General features: G+C 52.6%; 1 protein-coding gene across 2 annotated transcripts in view; it reads right to left on the bottom strand.

Moving 5' to 3' along the window:
• SLCO2B1 (solute carrier organic anion transporter family member 2B1) overlaps positions 1-24,056 on the bottom strand; it is a 45,143-nt gene that overhangs the window by 15,884 nt on the left and 5,203 nt on the right. For both annotated transcript variants that reach the window (XM_013064370.2, XM_004768037.3), the window contains exons 2-7: positions 16,931-17,061; positions 15,746-15,883; positions 14,199-14,361; positions 11,190-11,429; positions 10,848-10,946; positions 8,579-8,769 (exon numbers count right to left, since the gene is read on the bottom strand). In XM_013064370.2, coding sequence (XP_012919824.1) covers positions 8,579-8,769; positions 10,848-10,946; positions 11,190-11,429; positions 14,199-14,361; positions 15,746-15,883; positions 16,931-17,061 — 962 coding nt within the window. The remainder of the gene's footprint in view (positions 1-8,578; positions 8,770-10,847; positions 10,947-11,189; positions 11,430-14,198; positions 14,362-15,745; positions 15,884-16,930; positions 17,062-24,056) is intronic.

Below are 24,056 nucleotides of genomic sequence, written 5' to 3'. Positions count from 1 at the left end.
TCTGTTGAAACCCTGGTGCCTAGCATACGGCCTGGGGTGGAATAGTGGGTATCTATTAAGTATCTATGAACAGAAAGAGTGGAAAAGACAGCTGCCATAGGCAAAGAGTGCGACCAGGCTCTAGGAAGAAAAAGATTGACAGGAGAGGCAATTGCGAGGCAAGTGAGCTCCTACACAGCTTCAGTTCTGAATGGAGCATGGGGTCCACACTGAGTACCCCAGGGGCCTGGCAGAATGGAGATTCCAGGTATCCCAGGTCACCGGTATGCAGGCTGGGGGCTCTGTCCTCATGCACACCTGCAAAGGAAGGAGACTTATGCTCCTCCCAGGAGCAAAGCAGCTGGGAGTTTCGGTAACTTGCTCAACATTGCACAGAACTATGATCTGAGCTCAAGCCTGCATGTGCCTAAAGCTCATGCCTTATCCCCCTCAGCACCCATGAGTCGGAAGCCCTGGTGCAAGACAGGCAGAACTGGGAGGCACCTTTGTGAACTAATGTGAAGGGGCCCAAGAGCCCACAGTCTAAGTCACTGCGTGAGGCACTGTGGGTCTGTTACTCATTTATACCTTGAAGCTACCAGCCCTGTGTGGCCACTGGGCACTGGAGATACAGCCAGTCCAGACTGAGTTGTATCATGAGTATCAAACACAGGGGGCATTTCAAAGACTTAACATGGAAGAAAAAAATGGAAAATAACCCATCATTAATTTTTTAAACTGATGACATGCGGAAATGAGAATCAGAGATCTCCTTGCACCTTCCCGTGTCCTAGCCAAGCCATGGAGAGTGGTGCAGGAAGGCCACAGCACCTGAGGGAGGGGGTGCTGCGGTCAGGATACTGCCCCAGGAACAGAGGGAGGAGGGGCTGAGATAAACTAAGAACCTTCCAGTGTTCTTATCCAGTATGGATAGAGAGACGGGATGCCAGGCTTGGCTCCGCCCTTGGACGGGCAGAATCTGTGAGTTCCTTCCTTGCTTGGGGTTCCTTGTCCTCATGAAACAGTGAGGGTGACCGCAGCATCTGCATCTCCAGCCCCCTGTGGTCTAGGCAGCACTTTCACATCTGCCATGTCATCTGACTGCCACAACAGTCTGGTGAAGGGGTCCTTATAGCACCTATTTCGCAGAAGAGGAAACTGAGGCCCCAGAAGAGGATGAGTCACCCAGGGAGCCATGGCAGAGCAGATTATTGAAGGCAGGTCCTCCAGGATCACCATCTCACCCCTGGGTCATGCTGTGAAAAAGAGCATGGAGCAGGGGAGGGGCGGAACTTCAGGGGCTGGGGAGAGGGAGTGGTCAGGGAAGGCCTCTAGGAGAAGTGAGGTTTGGGATTTGGAAGGGAGGAAGGGAGAAGTTATTGGAAGCAAGGGCATAGGATAGCAGGAGTGAGGGGGTGGTGGTGGGGGGCGGTTGGGGGAAGGGCCTGTCTGTGCAGTGGTTTGTCAGAGTGGGTGATGGGGAAGCCATAGTGTCTGGGGCAGGAGGTGGTCAGTTTGGAGGTCCATGCTAATGGACTTGGGCTTTATCAGATGGGTGCTGGGCACTCCTGTCCTGGGTTCTTCACAAGTTTCTGCCTCTCTCCCCAGATCTGCTTTGAGGACTCCCGACCAAGCGCCAGCTCCGGAAACTAGAAGCCTTGTGGCTAGCTCAGAGCAGGGCTTGGAGTCAGACACATCACATCTGGCTGTGGTTTGCCCTGGTCAGCAGGCCTGTGCTGAGAGAGCCGATTAGAACTTCCCCTCCCTCAGGGCCATGTGCTGACAGCTGCAAGCTTGTGGGACCCAGGGAGCTGTGTGTGGTCCGGTATGTGCAAGGGCCCTGTATCTGCTGGGCCTCTAGGGCTCCAGGAGCTGTCCTTGGAGGAAGTTGGGTTTCTGGAAGGGTCTGAGCAGGCCTGTGACCCCAGCCCCACAGAGCCTCGCTGACCCTGGCGGGTGATATGGTATTCTCTGCCAGCCCTCAACTGTCATCGCACATGGCCACAGCAAGTGGCCACAGGGATGGGGTGATCTGCTAGCCTTCCCACCACCATGAGAGGGAGATCTTGTTTCTAGCAGAGCGCCTGGAGATCTGAGCTCTGTGGAGGATTGCGACACACTTTCTCCAGCTTTCTTGTTGAGATCTGTGCGACTGGCCATGCCTCCCTTGTCGCTTTGGCCACCAGCAAGCCCAGAACCAGATAAGGGGTTTGGTTTCATCAACCAAATTCATCTTTGTGGTCCACGCTCCTATGTTTCCCCCTCTCTTGCTGATACCCCTTTTGCTGCTGTTTCTATTTTCCTGCTTCTTGGTCCTGACTTAGTGATTCAGCCCACATCCCTCCTGCTCTTCCCGGATCTGAATCCCAGCTCCGCCCTCCACTAGGCCTGGGGGGGGGGGGGTTTAATCTCTGTAACTTGACCCTCAGGTGTAAAATGGGGGCTGTAGCCTAACCTACTTCACAGGTGGATTACAAAGATTAAATGAGATCATATATACAAAGAGTTTAAAACAATACACAGTCCAGAATAAACTATAGATGTCAGCTTAATTTCCCACTTTTACTAGTTTGGTACTTGAGTTTGGTGTGAGCTGTAAGAGTATTAGAAAAAAGGTCATTTTTCCATTGTTTTTGCTCTTAAGAGCTGGCTCGATCAGAGAAAGATATTAAGAATAAGCACTCCCGCTGGTCAGGTACTGAATAATCCACTTTCCACTTTGCTGGTTTCATTCTTTAAAAATTCCAAGGTGTAGGGCACCTGGGTGGCTCAGTTGGTTAAGCAACTGCCTTCAGCTGGAATTGTGATCCCGAAGTCCCAGGATTGAGCCCCACATCAGTCTCCCGGCTCCATGGTGAGTCTGCTTCTCCCTCTGACCTTCTCCCTTTTCATGCTTTCTCTCTCTCTCTCTCTCTCTCAAATAAATAAATAAAACCTTTAAAAAAAAAAATCCCAAGGTGTGGATATTAGTGTTGTAACCATTTTACAGATTTCAAAGGTCTAGGTGCGGAGGCGGGATTCATAACCAGGCTGGTCTCATACAGACACAGCGCGTCTGGCTCCTGCTGGGGGCCTTCCTGTCACCGGTGCAGGTGTCTCAGGCACCGAGAACCCCAGCCTCCCAGGCCAGATCAGCTACTGATCAGCTCTCTCCGTGAGCCTCAGTCTCCTCCTCTGTCAAACGGGGGTATTGGACTTGATCAGTGTTTTTAAAATGGGCTTTTGGCAGCAAAACCCTTTCTCCAATTGAACCTCACTCAAAAGACTGATTAAAAAAAAACACATAAAACTAGAATCTGTCTGATTGGTGTGTGTGTGTGTGTGTGTGTGTGTGTGTGTACACGTGCTTGTGTGCAGAGGGGGTGGAAGACCTTTAGTCCTATTGGGGGACACTCTCTTCAATCTCCCTACAGTGGCACCCTTGGAGTTTGGTGGGTATAGTTTAAAACCACTGAAGCAGATCGCCCCCAAAAGCCTTCTAGTCCAGTGTTTGAGGAAGCTCTGATCTACACCAAGCCGTGAGTAGGGGTGAGGTTCACCGTAGCCCTGTGGGGCCAGACTTGGCTTGGTACAGACTGGTACATGAGGAGGTGGTGCTGGCCAAGCTCTGGGCACAACCTTGACCCTCTCTGGACCTGAATCCCTCCATCTGTAAGACAGAGTTGGGGTTGAACTGGATGATCTCTCGAGACATTTTACCTTAGAGCCCTGAGGAGGGGTAAAGGTGGAATCACAAGGCCTGGGTTGCTAGGGATGAGGAAGGACGCATGTGGGCTCCTGGGTTGGCTGGGAGGGGTCTAGAGGCAGTGCCTGCAAGGGAGAGGTACCAGGCACAAGGGAGACCCAAGTCACCTTGGACCTCTCAGGGGCTGCAAAGGAGCACGAAGTCCAAGGGTAACAGAAGCCTCCCAGCTGGCCCTAAGTCTTGGGTTTTAAGGGCCACTGCCATTGCCCACTCGTGCACCCATCCTTGACCATTCTCCCAAAGAAGCACATCAGGTCAATGATCAGGAGAAAACAGATTTCATGGACTCCTAGACTCATGGGCCAAAACTGTAGCCATATAGAAACATGAATTTTGGGAGTCAAAGACCATTTGAGGCATAGAATCATAAAACAGAACTACTTGAGAATCTTTGCTAGAAACATAGAACTTTAAACTGTATAATATTAGAATCACAGACTCTGGGAGACAGCCTAGAATAACAGACACAGAGACTCCTGGGAAATAGGAACTGAGAGAAGATGACAGAGACCAGTTGTGCTCAGAGGCCAGGCAGGGACAGGGGCTCTCGATGGATGAGACCTTTCTTAGCCCCTGGTCCAGCACCAGGGGCAGGCATTCAGCGGGACCTGAGGCTATGGAGGCCACAGGAGGGTTGCTGCCTGAATGGTGTCCTACAACCATAAGGACAGATGGGGCCAGGTGACCTGCTAGGGAGCCCCTAAGAGGCCATCTCTACTCCATAAGCCCTACAGAGCCATGTGCCTCAAGTCCTATAGAACCTTAGAAATTGGCTGATTATGGAGAGGGAGACTGAGGCTTAGAGAGGACTAACATCTGCCATGGTTCACTCCTAGAAGGGTGTCTCCTGGCCATGATGAGATCAAAGATTTGTGGGCAGAACCAAAGACAGGAAAGCAGAGCTCCTCCCCTCCATGTCCTGTATGGCCTCTCCCATCTACCATCTCCTAATCTTCTCTGTGGAGACTCTTCATGCTCCTCTCCCTGCAGGCAGAGAACTCTAAGCACTGGCCATGGGAGAAGCATGAGCTGTCCATCAGTCATCCCTCTGTCCGTCTGCATCTGGCCTTCCTTCGTTACCTGAGAGCTTCTTGGGGGCAGAGGCTGAGGAGTGCACCCTTTTCTCCCACAGTGGAGGGGCTCATGTACTGCTCCATTTAGAGAACACATCATTGAACCTGTCAGAGCTGGTAGACCCTGTCCAATCTGCCCATTGTACAGATGAGGAGACTAAGGTCAAGACCTCCACTGGGTCACAAAACCCTGATATTACATGCCACCATTAAAAACTGCATTTACGTGTAAGAGGCTATTTAGGGAAACTCTGAGCCTGGGAGAAGATACCCGAAGGGATTTCAGAAAGAATCTCCCCTTCACTTTCCTCTGCTCCCCACCACCTGTGCCTGTTCCCACTCTCTACAGAAGATACATCCCCCCATGTCTGTGAACCTGGACCTTCTGGCTGCCAATTCTGCCTCACTGGGCCCTTCCTCCCTGTCCATCTACCTCTCCTTCAGTGGCCTGAGTGGGCAGGGGCCGCCCTTGTCGCTGTAAACAGAGCTGGCCCAGGCAGAGCCTCCTTGAGGCGGGTGGGGGCGCGGGGAAGGGGGGAGAGAACAGTTCCTCCCACATCAATATTTATTGCCTGCGAGCTGCTGCAAGCAGATCTTCATGTTCTCAGCCTTCGGTTCTTTTTTAAGAACCTCTCACCCCCTTCCTTCCTCACTCCCCATCCCCCATGTGCTGACAGAATGAATCCAGACAGCCAGACAGGTTCACAGCCGGGGAAGCAGGGCTTCCAATCATCACAGAGATGCTGCTCTTCAAATCCAGATGTCTGCCCCACAGCAGCTTGGACGCAAGAAACTGTGCATTCTTAGACTTTTAGGCACACAGACTACAGCTCCCCAGAATTGGTCCTTGGCATATTATTACATTATGGGGCTGCACAGAATGGGGAAGCGTCTTGTTCAAGGTCACCCATCGGACACATCACCAAGCCCAGCCACGCCTCCCACTGGCTTCTTCACCTAGTCCACCCCCTGGCTCAAGCAGCTGTCCTCTGTTCAGATGTGAGGCTCAACCTGGACATTGCCCATAACCAGAAACTCCTCACTTCCTCTGTGACCACCCCTACTTCTAAGAACTGTTGCCCCAAGTTCTAGGAATTCTTACCTCATTCAATTTCTGGCCTGAGCTAGGCAGAACCAGGAAGGGCCATCTGTGGTTTCAAGTTGCCTTCTTCCCCTGAAATTGGTCGCTCTGCAAGGCCTGGCTCCCCCTACCTCTGAGCCCAGCACCAGCCCAGGCTTGCACTGTCCTGGGATGTCCCCTAGCAGAGCGGCACCCGGGCCCTAGCAGTGTCCCTCCTGGGTGGCTCCTGGACTTCTCCCTTTGTCTCCCCCCACTGCTGGTGCACTGCTTCCCACCTGAACCATAGCCAGAGTGGCTTCACCAGTTTCCCTGCCCTCCCTGCTCCCCACACATGTCCTCTGTCCCTTCCTCTACTTAGACCCTATGACAGAGCCATGGAACCCCCATTTACCCTCCTTCCAGGGCGACCAGCTGTTCTTGAAGCCGGCAGGCAAGCCCTTTCCTCTTCTGACCTCTATTGGCTGTTCTAACATCAATTTTCACTGGTCTCCTATATATAAAACTTCTGCTCCAGCAGGGGGTGGGGGATGGGTAGTGAGGTTCACAGAGCAGCCACGTTTGGGGTTGGACAGACTTGAGCTCAAATTCTAGTTTTTCTAGACGAACACATTTTCAGTTCTCTCCCCTAGGCCCAGACTTTTATGCCCTAAGGAGGAGGGAGGGCCTCTCTCCCATCACAGCCAGCATATTCAAATGCACCAACATGCCTCATTAAATAGAATTATTCTTGCTGCAAAATATTCGACAGGCTTTTTACAAATCATCCCCTTGAAACTAGAATTACTTAGCAACAAATAATTTATGATCGTGATTTCTCAACAATTACTTCGCTGTGAAATAATAAGAAATATATATTTATGCAAATGTATATATTCCTGACACAGAGCTCATAAAACTCTTGTAAATAAGAGTGCTTAGGAAAATCTTCTAATATTTAGTCTTTGACCCCAGTTCCTGACATAGAGCTCCGAAGATCTGTGTAATTCCCTGTGTGCTAGGAAATGACAACAAACTCTTAAATCCCTTGCAATTTCCTGGGTGAGAGGAATATCCTTTGTTCTAATGAGATGACTCTCGGTGGGATCTTGGAAGGGAAATGGTCACCAGAAAGAAGACGCTCCCCTGCTCCACCCCCAATTCTCTAGAGGGGAAGAAGGGCTGGGAATGGAATTAAGGATTGAGCATGTCTATGTGGAGAAAGCCCCCCCCCGGCAAAATCCTAATAGTTATAGGGTTCAGTGAGCTTCAAGGTTGGTAAACACATCCATATGGCAGGACGGTGACATATCCCAACCCTACAGGGACAGAAGCTCCGGCATTTGGGACCTTCCCAGGCCCCTCCTTATGTGTTTCCTCATCTGGCTATTAATCAATACCCTTAATCAGATCCCTTACTATATAATTAGCAGGTAAACATGAAGTAAGTGTTTTCCTGAGTTCTATGAGCTGTTCTAGCAAAGAATGGAATCCAAGAAAGGGTGGCAAATCAGGAACCCCTGATTTGTATCCAAGTAGGACAAAAATTGTGGGTAACCTGGGGACGGGCCTACTACCCGCAGCTAAAGTGGGACTGAGCCCTAACTGTGCCATCAGAAGCTATCTCCGGGTAAACAGTGTCAGAGTTGAGGGAAACTGTAGGACACCTAGTGGGTGACACACATTCTCGGCCGGCCTGAGAATCACCCCACACACATGGTCACAGAAGTGTTGTATGTGGGTCCTTAGGAAAAGAGAAAATCGAACGTGCAAAATTTCAGAATGTAATGAGATGTGTGTGAATGCTAAAGAAAATTCGATAAAGTCAACACTAATGATGCATTGAACTTCTATAAACCCTTCCTATTTTGTCATTTTGTTGTGTACTTTGGAGCCAATTGATTGTTTTAAAGGGCTCTGGAAAATTGGAGGGACCTACCCCCAATCTTCTCTCCTGCCCAGGAGATCTCTGAGGAAAGACCACCTGCCCCTCAGTCGAGCAGGGGGTTTTAGCAAGAGATCCTCAAGCACCTCATAGCTTGTTACTTATCCATCAATCTTAGTCCCCTCTAGGCTGTGCCTATTTTAAGAGTAGAGGCCACATGCTAAGCTCCAGTGCCGGCCTGACACCTGGCCCAGAAGATGCACTTCACACACATTTGTTCCCCTCCCTGCTTCTGAAAGGCTGGATTCTTTTCTAAAAGCTGAACCCTTTGTGCACCCTATGGCCACACCTAGAATTCCCCCTTTCCCCTCTCTAGGCTTCCACCGTCCATCTGTCAAAGCCCAGTTCAAGTCCTGCCCCTTCAGAGAAGTCTTCTCAGACCCCCTACCCATTCTCCACCACCTCCTCCTCCTCAATATTGCTCCAGCGTGGCACGTGTAGAACTCACAGAAAGTGTGAAGTGATGAGCAGAGAGATAGCGTGTTGGTGAGATGGGGGCATGGGCTCAGACAGGCTAGGGTTCTCCCCGCAGTGCTGCCCTCGCTGGCCATGTGATCTTGGCTAGGTCCTTTCCCCTGGCCCCTGATCTCCTCAGCTGTGAAAGGGACAGGACATATTCCCTGTGTGAGGCTGTCGGGGGACGCAACGGAGCCTGGACGGAAAGGCTTTGTAAACTGCTGAGTGCAATGCCCAGGAAGGATGAAGTCTAAGGTTCCAAGGGAGGACTGGTCAGTGGGGGCCGGAGCCTGGACTAGGGTGGATTTGTGGAGGAGACTTACTTTGCTGACAGATGAGGCTGTGGCTTCCAAGACCCTTCGCCGAAAGCGGAGCTCGTGCTTCTCCCTGGGCATCTCTCTAGGGAAGAAGAAGTAGGGCACCGCGGCCAGAGCCACTGCCCCCGCAGAGACGAGGAAGCCCAGCCACCAGGCACCCACCCATCGGGGGTCCTTTGAAGTTAGGCTAATACCACCTGGAAGAGAAGACCAAGGTGATGTTAGGGTCAGGATGGGCTGTCCGTCTTGGCCACCATCCTGGGACTGGCCTTTGAGGCCTGAGGTGGCCTGGGTTGGGAGTCAGGAGACCTGGACTCCAGCTATGGTTTTGCCAGTTACATCCCATGTGACGTTGGGCAAGGCCTTGATCCTTCCTGGACTCAGCTTTTCAATGACTGGGTCATGATAGCGGTCAAGGCTATGGACTTTGGAAATGCACTGCTGAGTCTGAATTCCATTACTAACATATACTTGGGCAAAATGTTTAACCTCTTTGTGCCTCGGGGTCTTCCTCTGTAAAATACAGTCAGAAGTAGTACCTACATCAGAGGGTTGTTGTGAGAATCATAGAAATCAATACAGGTAAAGCATATAGAATGTGCTGTACAGATGTCTGTTCTTCTTCCTCCTTTTACTGTTACTGTTATGAGGGTTATTATCATTAAATCAATCATTAGAACCCTTCTTGTGCTTCTCAGACCTGCATCATTAAAAGTTTATCAAAAACACCTCAGACCACCTTAAAACTACCATGGGGTGGAGTGGGAAGGTGACCAAAGAGTCTTCCCTTTAACAAGTTCCCAGGTATAATTAGGACTTGATTATTCCAGATGTGCCTTCTGGCTAGAGGCCCGCTTCTCCCATCCAAGCCCTTACCTCGAGGCTGAGTCGAGGCTGAGTCGGATACCTCCTGCTTCAATTGCCACAGCATCCACAAACACTTTCTAACCACACCAATGCATAAACACAGCAAGCCCAGGAGTAGGGCTGGTGTCCAGGTGCTTGGGCCTGAGCGCTCCTGGCCAGGGGCCAGAGTACACAGTTGGCACTCAGCAAATGTATCTGTAAAGCTGGGGCTGAAGCTGGCTTTTGTACTAATTCCCTCCTCCGGCTATTATTCCCCCTGCTTCTGTGCCAGCCTGGTGAGTGCGAGCACAGGCATCTCCCCGACTCCTCCGCTTCTCACACACTCATCTGTGCCTGTAACACACCTGATCGCCCACCCCATGAAATCCCCCATAGAGAAAGGGTAGGAAGATCAATCTACAAGAACACAACGGGCCCGTGGAGGAGCCACATCTGCCAGGATGTCAACAGAGCCCAAAAACATACCGCCTTCCCTGAAGCAGGGGCGTGTCCAGGAAACCTGAGGAAAGCCAACCAGAGCTGGCACTGGGGGGCTGGGCCCCTGCTTTCTAGAAGGAAGGAAGGTGGGGTGGGGCTATACCTAGTGAGTCTTGTTCAGAACTGCCTAGGAGGCAGCCTGGTGCAAAAGCCAGAGAAGAAGCAGAATCGGCATGTTCATCCATTCGCACGTGTGTCCCCTGAGGTTCCTAGGGCTTGCTGGAAATCTCCAGGAGAGAGGGATCCTTGCCTTGTTCCTACAGAGCATCAGAGCTCAGGGACCCTTACCACTCCTCACTCCCGGCTGCCTTCAGATCAAGCTTTGGTCCCACTTCTTGGCCCACCCCTACTACTGCCCAGATCAAAGACTATGGTTCCCTGAGCGGAGCCCTTGGCACAGGTTCCCAGACTCTGAGATGGTCAGAAGTAGAAGGGTCCTGAGAGGTCACCCAGTACATTTCCCATCTGAGGTTGGCCCAAGCTCACCGAATTCTGCTCCAAAAATTCTCTCCTGCAAGCTTCTCTATTTGACCTGGGTCTTGTTGCCCCTAAAGATGGGAGCTCCCTACAGGCCAAGAACATATGTGGTCCTGTGTGCCCTGCAGCATATCCGAAAGCAGGCTGGGGTCAGGGGGAGCTCAGGGACAGGACTGGGCAAAGAGTCATCCTAATAGCAGTGATAAGACAACTGCCTGTCTGGTGGCGGTCTGCCATTTCTCTTCATCTCTCACTGGATTCTGATTGCAGCTTGGGGAGGTGGGCAGGACAGAGTGTCTCAAAGATGAAGTTGAGAGTTTAAGAGGCCAAGGTCAGGGGGATGGCTAGGATTTGAATGTGACCTCTCTGGCTCAGTGTCTCCTATGAGGCCAGCGGACAGTGAGCTAGCAGCAGTGTGCCTCCCAGGGATGGCTGTGTGCTCTTTGAGGCTCACCTTCTGGCATCCTGTCTATGTCCACATAAAGGCGCAGCATGAGACCGCCCAGCCCATAGGCCATGCCCGGCCCCATCATGGTTACTGCAAACAGGATCCCTGCAACACAAAGCCTGAGTTAGGCTCCCTGGCCCTGGCTTCCCTCTACAGATCATTGCCTGCCCCGTCTCCAGCTGGCAAGAGTGGCCCAACTTCCCCTGAGCAGGCCCAGAAAACTCCAGGGCTTCTCCAGACCTTTCCTGGCCACATGCGGCAGAGGTTGGGAACTCACGCCCAGCCCCTACCTGGTCCTCTCACCCTCTGACCTCTGAGCCTGGCCTTCCCTCTGAGCCCAGTTCTCACCAACGTAGAGAGGCGAATTGCTGTTGTGGGCAAAGTCATCGATGTAGGAGATGCCGAAGGGCTGAATGGGCACCGCGCCCACGCCGAGCAGGGTCTGGGCCGCGAACATTATCCCCACCACAGCCAGGTGCTGGGTTTCCGTGTAGCTTGAGCAGCTGCTGTTGGAGGGGTCTGGGGTGGGGGCTGGGACCGAGGTTGTGGGCTGGCACAGAGAAGCCTCAAAATCCTGTGGCATGTCCACTATGAGATGATAAAAAATATTATGACGAGAGCTGAGACTCTTAACACAGCATGCACTGGACACAAAACACCATTTTAGGGGCTGTGTACATCAACCATGTTCCTCCCTTCCCCCAGCAACTCTAGGGGATTTGCTCCCTTCCCCCAGCAACTCTGTGCAATGGGCATAACATAACCCAATGTTGTGCCCATTGCACAGAGGAGGAAACTGATACTCAGGCAGCAACTAGCAAAGGCAGAGGCATGGTTGGAACCCAGGCAGCTTGGCTTCGAGCCCTTGCTCCTAATGTACCCTATGCCACTTTTCTGAGCAGAGGTATGTGGAGGGGCCGTGGCAACTGTGGTTCTCAGGTGGGGTGGGCTGTCAAAAGAGACTGAGGTTGAACGGGGCCAAAAAGGACAAACAAGATTTTCCAGAAAGAGAAGGTGGGAGGGGTGCTCCAGGGAGCGATCAGAGCACATGCAAACCCAGGGGCTTGAGGAGTTCAGCAGGACAGACTCACAGAGCCTGAGGGACAAGGTCAGGGCTAAAGGCAGAGCCAGGCCAGGGAGGGAAGCTGGACTGAAGAAGGCTCTAGGGCCCTTGGCCTTCATTTTGGGTGGGCTCGGGTCAGCTCAGGACACAGACACAGAGTTCAGTGAAGGGGAATTTCTTAATTTAGTACCAGACAGTTTCTCCCTGTAGCTCACCAATATTTGGTGAGCAAACTTAAAGAGACCCTCATGCTATTATTATCCCAACTGTGGGTATAGATGCGGCCTTCTCTCTGTGGCCGATCCAGCCTTTTCTGGGAGCCGGGACACTCAGAAAAGCCACGTGAACCAGGGTCAAGGTCCTGGACCTTCAGCTGAGGTTGTGTGAGTTGAAACCTGGGAGACCTTGACAGAGGTCCTCAGCCCATCTGGGCCTCAGTTTCCTCACCTCTCAAGAGTCTCCTAGAATAGAAGTTCTACAGAAATTCAGAATTCAGAAGCAGAATAATTTTATGGTTTGGAGCAGGGTTCTGGGACCAAGCTACCTGGACACATCATGGCCCCATGAGCTGTGGACCTTGAGGAGATCCCCCTCTCTCCAAACATCCATCTCCCCATCCATAAAATACGATGCTGCCAACACCTGCTTTAGGCTGTAAACATGGCATGTGTGCACTGCCCACGCACAGAGCCTACTAGACGTGACAGACAATGATTGTGATAGGGCTCTGTATTCTTTTCGCTCCCCTGTGATGCCAGGGCCTCGCAGGGGGCCTAGTAGAGAAGAATTAGCAATAAAGAGACTAATTCATGCTGGATGAAGAAGGGGTGAACAGAAGAGTTGGGGATGCCAAAGCCGGCTGTGTGCCTAGAAGTCACCAAGCCTAGTATACTCATCCGAGACAGGCCCAGGCAGGAGAATGGCTGCCCTCAGGCTTTCCTGGGGCACCCATGGCAGAGGGCTCTTGTGTGGCAGAAAGGAGGAGGAAGAACATGTATGACCCTCACAGAAAAAGCTCTGTTGAAGAGAAAACTCTAGAACCAGAACCAGAAACTCTAGCCCAGCATTCCAGTCAGGCCTTTTGACAGCTCTCCACTCGGGGCCTCGATAAGCCCCCTGAGCTGCTCGCCCACACTCTACTTTCCCACTTCCTGGCTGTTGCCCCTGTGGCTCCTGGCACTTGAAACATCCACCTTCTCCTTAACCCCCACCCCACTCGGGGCTCTGCTGGTTCCCTCTGGCTGACTCCCAACGAGCTGGAGTCTCTACCCTGCAGAAAAGCTGCCTGGGCCTCTAACCAGTGCCTCCCTGGGAGCTTCTCGGGGCTGGTCATGCTGCTCCCTCTTTCTGCCCTGGGTCCTGGCACAGAGTGGGAGTGCTGGGGTGTGAGCGAGGGCGGCAATGCTGACAGTCCTCTTCCCCTGGGAAGGTTTCCATGCCAGGCTGGTCCCAGTGCTTCCTTTCTCACACAAATGACTCACTGCAAAGGTTTTGCTCACCTCTGTCTCCTCTCCCAGGCTGGAAGCTCCCTGGAGGCAAGACTGAGCTCTCTGAGAGGGTCTGACACTAAGTAGGCTATACTAAGGGTTGTTGGGTAGAACACTGGATGGATGGATGGATGGATGGATGGATGGATGGTGGATAGATGGATAGATGGACAGGTGGATGGATGGGTGACAGAGGGGTGGGTAGCTGGATGGGTGGATAGAATATTGAAGGAATGAAGCTCAGGCTGCTTGGGTTATTCTCTAAGGGACAGGCATCTGCCTATGCAATAGGCCTTCACCAACATCTCACTAGGCCTCACAACTCCTGTCTAAAATTCTTTCATTTTTTAATTGGTTCATGCACTCATTCATTCTTTCATTAATGTCATGGCTTCTTGTGAGGATTAAAGCACTAATACACATAGAGTACTTAAAAGAGGCTGGCACACCATAAGGGGTACATGGTGCTATTATTATCATTCCACAAACATTTCCTGAGGACCTACTCCATGCCAGGCCCTCATGTAGGCTGAGTTGTAAATTCCCCCCACCTCAAAAACACAGTGACACCCAAGCAGGCCCTCACCAAGGGAGGCCCAGAGGGTTATACCCCACTTCCCCCAGAACAACCCCACTCCCCAGGACTGCCAGAAGGACCCACCCATGCTGGGACCAAGGGAGCGGGGAGGACCCACGGGTGCCCTGGGGAGCCGGGCCCATCCTGACCCGGGGGCCTGGGGAAAGGCCATGGTAGGGGGTAAGGCGGCTCCTGGCATCCGTCTCCAGCCCAGCCCTTCCTGCTCTTACCGGAGCTAGTATGGTCGTAGCGGTATGGCTCGGAGATGAAGTGTGGGAGGCTCATGAGCAGGCCTGCCAGGGCCACAAGGACGGCCCCACAGCCGATCAGTCGGGGCCGGTGTACCCGGCTGCCAAAGTAGCTCACAAACACAATCAGGGCCGTGTTCCCCACCTGCCAAGGGATGAGGGGACCCATTCAAGCAGAGCAGAGTCACCAGAGGCCAGCACTACCCCGGCTTCTCTTGCCAGCCTGGTGCTCCCCTCAGTCTAAAGGACTAGCTGATAGAGTGAGAATCATCCGGGCCCCTCTAAACACAGAATCTGGGTCCTCTGTGGAGGTGGAGGGGGCCCCACAGCCCCCATTAGGGGGAGAGAAAGGAGGGCAGAGTGCACAAGGCTAGCAGTTCCATTTCATTCTGGAAAGCGTGTTGGACCCCACGTTAGAACATGGAAGAGTCAACGGAAGGGTTTTTAAGTGTCTGAGATATGGGGGAGACAAAATCTCAAGCCAGAGAACTAAGGCTTTGGAATTTTAAGGCTTAGGATAAAAAACTGAGGCTGTGGGCACTGGAGGGGATTGGAGAGCTCGCAGGGAAGGGACAGTCTTTGCAGCCAGAAGCTGGGGTCCGCTGCCTACCCCATTGCTTCTGGGCTGTTATACTCACCCTGAGCCCCAGGTTCCTTGCTGCTGGAGGGGGCCAGGAACCACAAGAGAGCTGGTAGGAGGACCAACCCTGAGAAGGATAACCACTCTCCATTTTATAGGTGGCACACTGAGGCTCAGAGGTGGGGAGTGACTTCCCCAGGTCCCAGAGCTCAGTAATGACATTTCCTTCCCACCTCTGAGATCTGGAGGTGGAGTCTGAGGACTATCCAGGGCTGCTGTGTCGTTGGCAGGCCAGGGGGAGAGAATTGACTTGAAATCTCCAGACAGTGGCCTCCTCTGAGGTGGAGAACATCTGGGGGGGGGGGGTGCTGGGGCACAGCTGGACCTTGATCTCTAAATTCCCCCAAAGCAGCTTGTCCAGTCTTCCCTGCTTGGCTGCGGGCCCCAGACTTAGAGTTCTCCAGGCGACTCTGAGGGGACATGTGTGTCATGCTATCGCTCCCTTCCCCAGCCACCCACTGGTTCCAAATTTCTGCCTTCAATCTCATTTAAATCTATCACACTACTATTGAAGTGACTTCCTCTGACTCCTTCACGGGACAGGCAATAGCCAGGTAAAGGAGCCAAAGGGAGAGTGGGCAGTATGGGAATTCTGCTTACCTCTACAATACCCCCCACCTCAACCTCTAGAGTGTCCCCAAGGGCAGGGCCGCCCTTGCTGTGATGTTACAAGGAGGCAGAGGTTGGTTTCTCTACCAGGACATGACGAAGGAGCTGGAGATTTGGGGAAGGAGATTTGGAGATTTGGTGAAGGAGCTGTGGTGAGGTTGCCTGTGGACACCGGGATGGAAAGGGTTTCTGTCAGGCTAGTGAGAGAGGGGGTGAGGAGGTGGGGGCAAGAGTCTCCCTCAATCCTTCTCCCTCCTAGTGGCTGCACCAGAGCCGGTACCTCGTTGAAGGCAGCCAGCAGCCCTGAGGTCTGACTGGAGAGGCCAAAGCGCTTCTCCACAGTGGAGATGGAGCTCTTGAGGTAGCCGGAGATCATGAGCTGGGCCAGCTGCAGCAGGCTGTGGCACAGGACGAAGAACTGCCAGGGGAGCCATGGTGGGAACAGCCGGGGGTGGGTGGTGGGCAGGGAGATAGGTGGGGATTCAGTCAGAGCGGGTGGTCATTGGGAGACAGAGATGGAGTTGGGGAAAGGGAGGAGCAAGGAATAGAGATGGGGAAACAGAATCCGAGGAGACAGACACACAGGAGAGAGAAAAAGAGAGAGTTACTAGAGTGGCCATTGGCTTCTCACACAGGCCTAAAAACTACACAAACTGTCCTGGGTACATTCAGGGGTCTTGGAGCCACCTGAGACCCACATGACTGAGAGTAGGGTCTTTCTGGGGCCACTCTGACCCTCACAGCTCCCCTGGGCTGGACTGCACCTTCCTCCCTGTTCCACCACCCTGTCCCTTTCTCCAGGAAGCTCTTCCAGATCCTTCTCCACCCCAGCCCACCCACTCCTCCCCGACAGTTCCCTTGGGAGATGACTTTCATACCCTGAATCCTCAAGCCACCCACCCCACCTAGCCCCACCCCAAACATCCGGGCCTCCCTTCTGATGAGCTGGCAGAATTCCCAGGAGAAGAAAAACTAACTTCAAAGAAGGGTGTTTATGCCAGAGCTTAAAAATGTTCGCTCTGTTCTTCTGACTTGGTTTCCTCTTGTATACAACAAGGACCATGTCCCTACCCCTCAGGGCTACCGTGAGAATCAAACAAGACAGGTCCTGGCACCCAGAGGATGCCTGGAGGTTTCGGGCTGCCTCTGGAGGAGCCAGAGCTCCCCCAAATTCATACAGATTCAGGATCCCTGGGGTCCTTCTCTTTCTCTCTAGGACAATGGGGGACGGGGAGCATGGCCCCCCCACTGCCCACAGAGTAACCCTTCTTTCTTCTCTGGAAGGAGGGAATGTGTGCCCCAAACCCAACTAAATGCTTTCGTAGGTTATCTCTTGGATTCTCGTGGCCACCCATCCTACAGATGAGGAAACCGAGGCTCAGAGAAAAGCAGCAGCTTGCTTAGAGTTACATAGCCTTCCCTATAGGTCTGGACAGCCCTATTCCCAGCAGGCCCTGAGTGATACCTTGATGCTGTAGAATATGCTTCGCCTCAAGTTCTGAGGGTTTGGGCTGGCTTTACCTCCAGGTGTGTCTTCTGCACCCATCATGGCCTTGGCATCTTTGCCTGGCATCTGGGGCTCCTCACCCACTGGCCCTGTGAGACAGACATCCAGGAGGTGAGAGTGGTGATGGAATCCCAGAGAATGGTCGTGCCCCAGGTCACCCACGGTGCTCCAGGGGTTGGTGGCAATCTGAAAGTCTGAACACCCCCAGCCTTCCTGAGGCCCAGTGATGGGAGGGCCCTTCCTAAGGGCTCTGTGTGCCAATGCTAGCCAGATCCCAGCTGGGACCTCCTGTCTCACACCGTCATTCCATTCCCAGTATTAACCTTCCTTCTAGGGAGAAGCTGCCGGCCACACTCCATACGCTTCAAGCAGGGACTCCGGCAGTACGGATGAGTGGCCTTAGCCCCTCTTGGACCTGTAGCTGCGAGACATTCAGTGCCTGGAGGCTGAGTCTGGCTGTGGGTCTGGCTGGCTCAGGGTAGGATCTCAGATTTAGGGTCAGTGCAGGGTCAAGACTTGTTCTACAGCCAGGGCATAAAGAATTTTCCTGGGAGTCGTTCAGAACAGATAGCAATGCCCCCACAGGGGACTACCCCTTGTGTAATCCCAGAGCTACCTATCAAACCATGTTGCTGGTTGGCGCAGAAAGGATCCTTAGAGACATCCCACTTAACCACCTCCCTCACCCTGGACAAACTGAGTTCCCCAAGTGTGGCGATGACTCAGGAGGCAGAACTGTGGTTAGAACCTGGATCCTGGGCCCCGTTAGGCTTGTCTGGGTTCCTCCATGGAAACCATGCCTGTATCCCACTCACCGCAGGGAGAGGAAAGCTGAACCCCTTCAGGGGCATCTCCTAGGGTCTTCTGATGTTTCATCTCAGTGAGCTCTCAGTGAGGAGCTCCTAAGTCTGGCCTTGGGAGACTCCACCCTTCCACTTACATGGAAAACGACCCCTTAGGCCTTCCTCCCCTCCTGGGGCCCTGGCTTCCCGCGGAAACCTCCCCCATTGTTTCACACACTTCTTAACCTGGCAGGAGTTTCCCTTCATTCAACAAGCTCCTTCTGGAGCATGGAACCGGATGCAAGGACACCCCTGACCCAGGCAGGGACGTGGGGACTCTCCATCTCCAGATCCCGAAGGCAAACTCAGGGAGGGGTCACAGAGGCCTGGAACCGCCACAGTGAAGGCTCTGTTCTCCTCAAACGAGGTACCTGGAAGCCTAAGGAATTTTTTTCAGTTGAGGTATAATTCATAGGCCATAAACCTCACCCTTTTAAAGCATACAGTTGTGTGGGTCGGGGCATATGAAAAAGGGTATACCTCATCACCACTCATTCCAGAGCATTTTCCACCATCCCAGTAAGGAACTCCATACCCTTCAGGAGTCCTCCCTCTCCCCAGCTCCTGGCTTTCCAGCTTTGCCTATTCTGGATATTTCATATAAATTCATATAGGCAAAATAGTCCAATGTGTAATTTTTTGTCTCGCTGCTTTCACGTAGCACACTGTTACAGTGTACCTCCGTACGTCATTCCTTTTTATGGCTGGATAAGTCCCTTTGTACAGACATACATCACATTTGGTTTATGTTTCAGGTATGGTGAACATTCAGAAGTTGTACACATTTTTGTGTCAACGTATGTTTTCGGTTCTCTTGGGTATGTAGCCAGGAGTGGAATTCCTGGGTCATGGGGCAACTCCATTCAACTTTTTCAGAAACTTCCTAACTGTTTTCCAAAGTGATCTGCCTATCTTCTGCTCCCACCAGCAGGATCTGATGGGTCTAATCTCTCTACTTCCTTGTAATACTTAGTACTGTGTCTCTTTGATTCTAGCCAGCCCGCTGGGTATAAAGAGATATCTCATGCGGTTTTGATTAGCATTTCCCTAATGACTAATGATGTTAGGCAACTTTTTGTGTACTTATTGGCCATTTGTTTATCTTCTTTGGAGAAATATCTATTTGATTCGAAGATCTTAAGGAATTTGACTGAAGAAATGGGAGTGTGTGTGTGTGGCGGGGGAGGAGTGCCTTGGGGGAGGGGCATAAGGATTCAGGGGAAATGAGGAGATATTGAAACCAAAGTGACACCTGTCAGGGAGAAGATAAAGGGTTGGCCTAGGGAGGGGATGGGCTCTGCAGAGGTCACTTAGAAAGATAAGGAGGTGAGGGGGAGCCCGAGCAAACTCTCCCAGAAGGGACTGATGGGACTACTTCTAAGCTCTGGTTTCACTCACCAGCACAGATGGGTCACTTCCTAGAGCACAGAGACTGTTACACGCTCTAACGCAGCTAAGCCTTCACATGCATGCTCTCCTTGTTCCCAAAGCTTCCCCACCGCTCTGGGCCTTGGAGTTTTCATTATCTCTATGCATCTGATGAGCACACTGAGGCTCTGAGATAACTAGCTCTACTGGTTAATGTTGGTGAAGGGACTCAAGCCCAGCTGTTAACATCACTGTCAACATCACTCCATGCTCCTTGTACAGGTTTGACAAGGGGAAGAAGCACAGTGTTCTTCTCCACCATGGTCCAACCAAACCTAACTGGGCTAGCTGAAAGCTGGCAGCACCCACCCACCAAGGAGCCAAGCCAACCAGATGATGAGGCTGGAGTGGAGTCTGTGAGGGCAGAAGTCACTGACCAGGAGGCCTGGCTCTGAAAGAAGTCCAGGATATGGAGAAGGAAAGGGGACAGAAGATCAGCAGACAGACTTAGAATCTTCCACCTTCTCATGGGCTAGTCCTTAGCTTGAGCCTTCAAATGAAGGAGGGAAGCCGTGGCCCCTGGGGTCAGTCTGTGCACTGGGTAGTCAGTTGGTCACTGAATGGGGCTGGTCAAGCCGGTAGCCAGGTCTCTTTAAGCTCTTCTGGTGAACCGAGGCCTCCAAGAAGGCTGGCAACAGTGTGACTCTCTAAGTAAGGGCAAAGCTCCCTTCAGAAGGAGCGTCCTGAGTCCAGTAAAGTATGTTCTTCTTGTGTGACATCTCCGATGGCTTTCCCATCCCGTGAAGATTTTGTCAGGGGTCACCCTGACAGGAGACAGGGTTGCTGTGGGGGTGAACCTGGACTGGGCCTGGGGGTGGCCTGTGGGAATGAGGGGAAAGATAGGGACCCAAGCCCCAGGGTAAAAAGCCCAATTGTTTCTCTCCCAGGTTTAGGGGCTCCAAGTAGGCCAGGTGGTTCCCAGGGCTGGAGCCCACATCCCCGGAGAGGGCAGGCGGGGAGTCTGGGGGCCTGTCAGTTGGTGGCATGGCCGGCTATTCACACAGGCCCAATCAAGTCCCTCAGCTGGTCATTCATGAGTCTGGCGGTCTCTCAGGAAACTTGTCTGTTCAGGCAAACTGAGCTAGCTAGCTAGTCAGTCAGACAGTCATCCTGAACGTCTGTCAGCCAGAGGCCTTCAGTCCACTCAGAGATCCCAAAAGTCTGTCTAGCGATCCCCTCCCTGGGCAGGAATCAGCATTCTTCACACCAGCTGAATCCAGATTGATGAGGACCAAGGTTTCAGAGAGCTGCCTGACAGGGAAGGATAGATTTCTCTGCCTGCTCTTTGCTGGAAAGGCTCAAAGTCCTACCGCCTCCACCTGAGGGCAGTTACCCTCCCCTCTCCTCATAACATTCAAGCACCTCTCAGACCCCAGGGCCCAACCGAACCCTTTCCCTTCCATGTGCACCTGGGCCCCCCAAGTTAACATTTCCTTCTGACAGCACCAAATTCCCTCCCTAGATTATCTCTCCCTGTCACCCAAGTCCCAATTTACCACAAGGAGGACCCGAGACCCCTTCCCCTCATGCATACTCCCAGCTTCAGAGATAACTGCCCAGGTTTGAATCCCCACCAGCTGCAATCCTGCTTTGTGGCCTGAGACCAGGGACCCTTTTGCTTCCTCATCTGCCAGGCAGGGACTGTAATCCCCACATCCCAGGACAGAGAGCACCCATGGCAAACCAGATCCTTCCACCCCATCTTCGGCCTGGACACTGAGAGCCTGAAACTGATGAAGTTCTAGAACCTGCTGCTACACCTATGGAGGGGAGCGGATGGAAGGGGGGGGGGGTGCAAGGCGCCAGCTCCTGCTTTGTCCTCAGCCAGCCTCCTGCTCCCTCATCAAAACCACTCCTTAAGGTTCACATGAACTTGGCCTGGCAATTCCACTGTCTTCATTCACACTTTTTCTTCTGACGCTTCCCAGACTGATCAGCTTAAATAAATGGCTTCATGATTCATTACAGGAACTTTCTGAAAGACCCCTGACCCTTCACGGGAAACCACAGAGCGTGTACCTCTGACTCTTTGAATCCCTCCCCACAAAATCCTTACCTTGTTGTTTCCACCAACAAACTGTTGAATCATGATTCTTACCCAACCCCAGTCAAGCCTCCCTCCTGTCCTTCCCTCCCCACCCTAAAGGATGAGCCTTAAAACAAACTTCCAATCCTCAGCAAATATTTACCTTACTTCCCCACTCTGAATCATCGCCTAAGCTTTGAGAAGTGGTCTTATCCCTGCTCACAGTAAATAGACATTGTCTTCCTAACAGGTTCTGTCAGTAATGTGTGGGGAGGCAGCCCAAACACAACGAGTAGCAGCTGCGTGGTAAATGTTTATTCCCCATCAGGCAGCCAGGCTTTCTGTCAGCTGTCTGTCCTGGCACAAGAGCCCCACTGGCTTCCATACTTGCTTTGCGACTGCAAGGACCACATTTGGAACTCGAGAATCCAGAGAAAGTTCAACCCTAGAGGGCTGAGAAGGTGGAAGGCTGGGAGCCCCAGCTCTCTGGCTCAGCCTAAGCTCCTACAGGAAGTGTCTTGGAGGTGTTTGTCCTGGGGGCTTGTGTGAGGAGCTCCCACAGACCAGCAGCACTATGTGCTGGGCTGGGCTGGGCTGGGCTGGGCTGAGCTGGGCTGGGCTGAGCTCACTCACCCACCCTCCTAGCATGGCTTAGAGGTAGCTGCTGTGATTCCATGGTACAGAGGAGGAAACTGAGACACAGAGAGGGGAAGCAGCAACGTACCCAGGGTCCTGGGGCTGGTAAATGGCAAAACCTGGACGGGAATTCAGATCTGCCTGGCTCTTGGGCCCCCAAGAGCAACCACAAGAAGGTTGGCTGCAAAGAAGGCCTTAGAACAAATGAAACATAATCCCCATGTAGCCATTTCTTATTCCAGCCTGGCTTCCTTTCTGTCATTTGTCAAAGGTAGTTTTATGGCAAGAGCCTGCCCTTCTACTAGCTTCTTAAAGGAGTCAGCCATTCGCTGGTAAGTTAACACCCTCTTCTAATGGGCTCAGAGAGTGCTGTCAGGGCAAGGCTGGAGAGACAAATGAGGCAGGAATGACATGTGGGGACCTGAGTCCAATACTCCAGGCGACCTGAGCGTGGTGGGAGTTCAGGACTCATAACCAAAGCCCAGTTTTGAACTTTCAGAAGGGACCTGCTGGGAAATGCCAAGAGAGCCTGTGAGGGTTCTCACATCCTGAGAACAGAGGAGGGACAAGACAAGGGCACTTTCTCTCCATAATGTTCCAGCCTGTCTCCAGCAAAGAGGGCAAAATGGAAGATCACAGAGATGCTGTATGGCCTTGGGCCAGCAATTAGACTTCTTTGAGCCTCAGCCTTGAGAATACTAAGCCTTGCCTCTCAAGCCTGTGGGAGGGTCACACGGGATAATGTCCTTTGTCAATATCAGGAAATCCCGCAAGTGGCAGTTTCGTCAGCCTTTGCTCCAAACTCACCAGGAAATCTATTTCCAGGTGTGGCCACCAAGCCCCAGAAAAAAACGATACTCCTTCCTGTGGGAGACTCAGCCCCGGCATCACTCAGTCACCTCCTCCTGAGCCTTGAAGCAACACAGATCGCTCTAGAGCCCTCCCTCAGCCATTTCTCGTCCTCTCCCAAACCCCCACCCCATCCCACCAGCTGCATTCCAAGGTCCCTTTTTTTTTTCTTCTAATAACTTCCCTGTACGAGAGAATAAAAGGCCTCTCCCCCACACCCTTTGCCAAGGCCATCACACAAACTAGGAGGGATAGAATATAAGGCAGAGGTTACAATGGAGAGGCCCCGGTCAGTGGCCTCATAGGCAGTTATGTGGGCTGCACAGCCCAAAGTGAATGGTGCCTTCTGGAGTTGGAGTTGTACAGTGCGTGGAAGCACTGCCTGGTGGTGCATCTGGCTTCTAGATGTTTTGGGGGGGGGGGGGCTTGCGCAATGCTTGCTGAGTGTTTGGAAGTTAGTGGCCAGCAATTAAAAACAGGAAATTTCACATAAAACTCCAGATTTTTGCTTTTTCCTGAAAGATGAGCAGATCTGGCAATCCTGGGCCCACATTCTCATACAGCAGCACCCAGCTGGCCCAAGATGCTGGGCCTACACCTGGCAAGTTGCCCCATTGGAGTCTCTCTGTGGGGGTGGAGGGGGTTTGCCTGCCTGGTGTGTTTTCAGGGACCCTCTTCATCGGCCGGTGACTTCACAGCCACACTGGGCTGGGGCGTCCCCTGGACAGGAAGCCAGGGCTGGGTTAAGCCTTTGAGGGGCGAATAAACAGGGCCATAGAGGACCCTGACTTGCCCAGGGGCTTTACATGAACTGGTCTCTGCTGGTTCTAGAAATAACAGTGAAGATTCATCCCGCACATCCTGACAGCTCTCTGAGGCAGGCTGCTGGGGACACAGAGGCCAGCAGGCCCCGTCCTTGCCCTCAAGGAGCTCCCAGTGTCAGGGAGTGGGAGTGGTGGGGAGGGGAAGCAGACATCAAACACAGAATCCCAGTGACCTGAGCTCACTGATGTAACACAAGGAATTTCAAGACTACAAAAACACAGCAGAGGCCCTAGCCTAGATTGCAAGGTTCTGGAAGTTTTCCTAAAGGAAGAAACAACAGAGAAAAGGGCAGACAAATCAAAGTACAAAAAATGCTCAGGGAACGAATGGTCTGGCAAGGCTGGAGCACTAGGGCCGTGGTAGGGGTGCAATGCGGGGGACTGGGGCTGGAGTGGTTGGAGGAACCAGGCTACAATGAGCCTGAATGCCAGGTTGAAGGGCTGGGCTTTCTTCTGAGCCCAGGGATAAGGTCTGATTT

This window comes from Mustela putorius, unplaced genomic scaffold (genome assembly GCF_011764305.1).
Source record: "Mustela putorius furo isolate JIRA1106 unplaced genomic scaffold, ASM1176430v1.1 tig00003987_pilon_pilon_pilon, whole genome shotgun sequence".
Lineage (NCBI taxonomy): Eukaryota > Metazoa > Chordata > Mammalia > Carnivora > Mustelidae > Mustela > Mustela putorius.
Note: the sequence above shows the minus strand (reverse complement) of the source record. Positions and strands in the feature narration are given on the sequence as shown.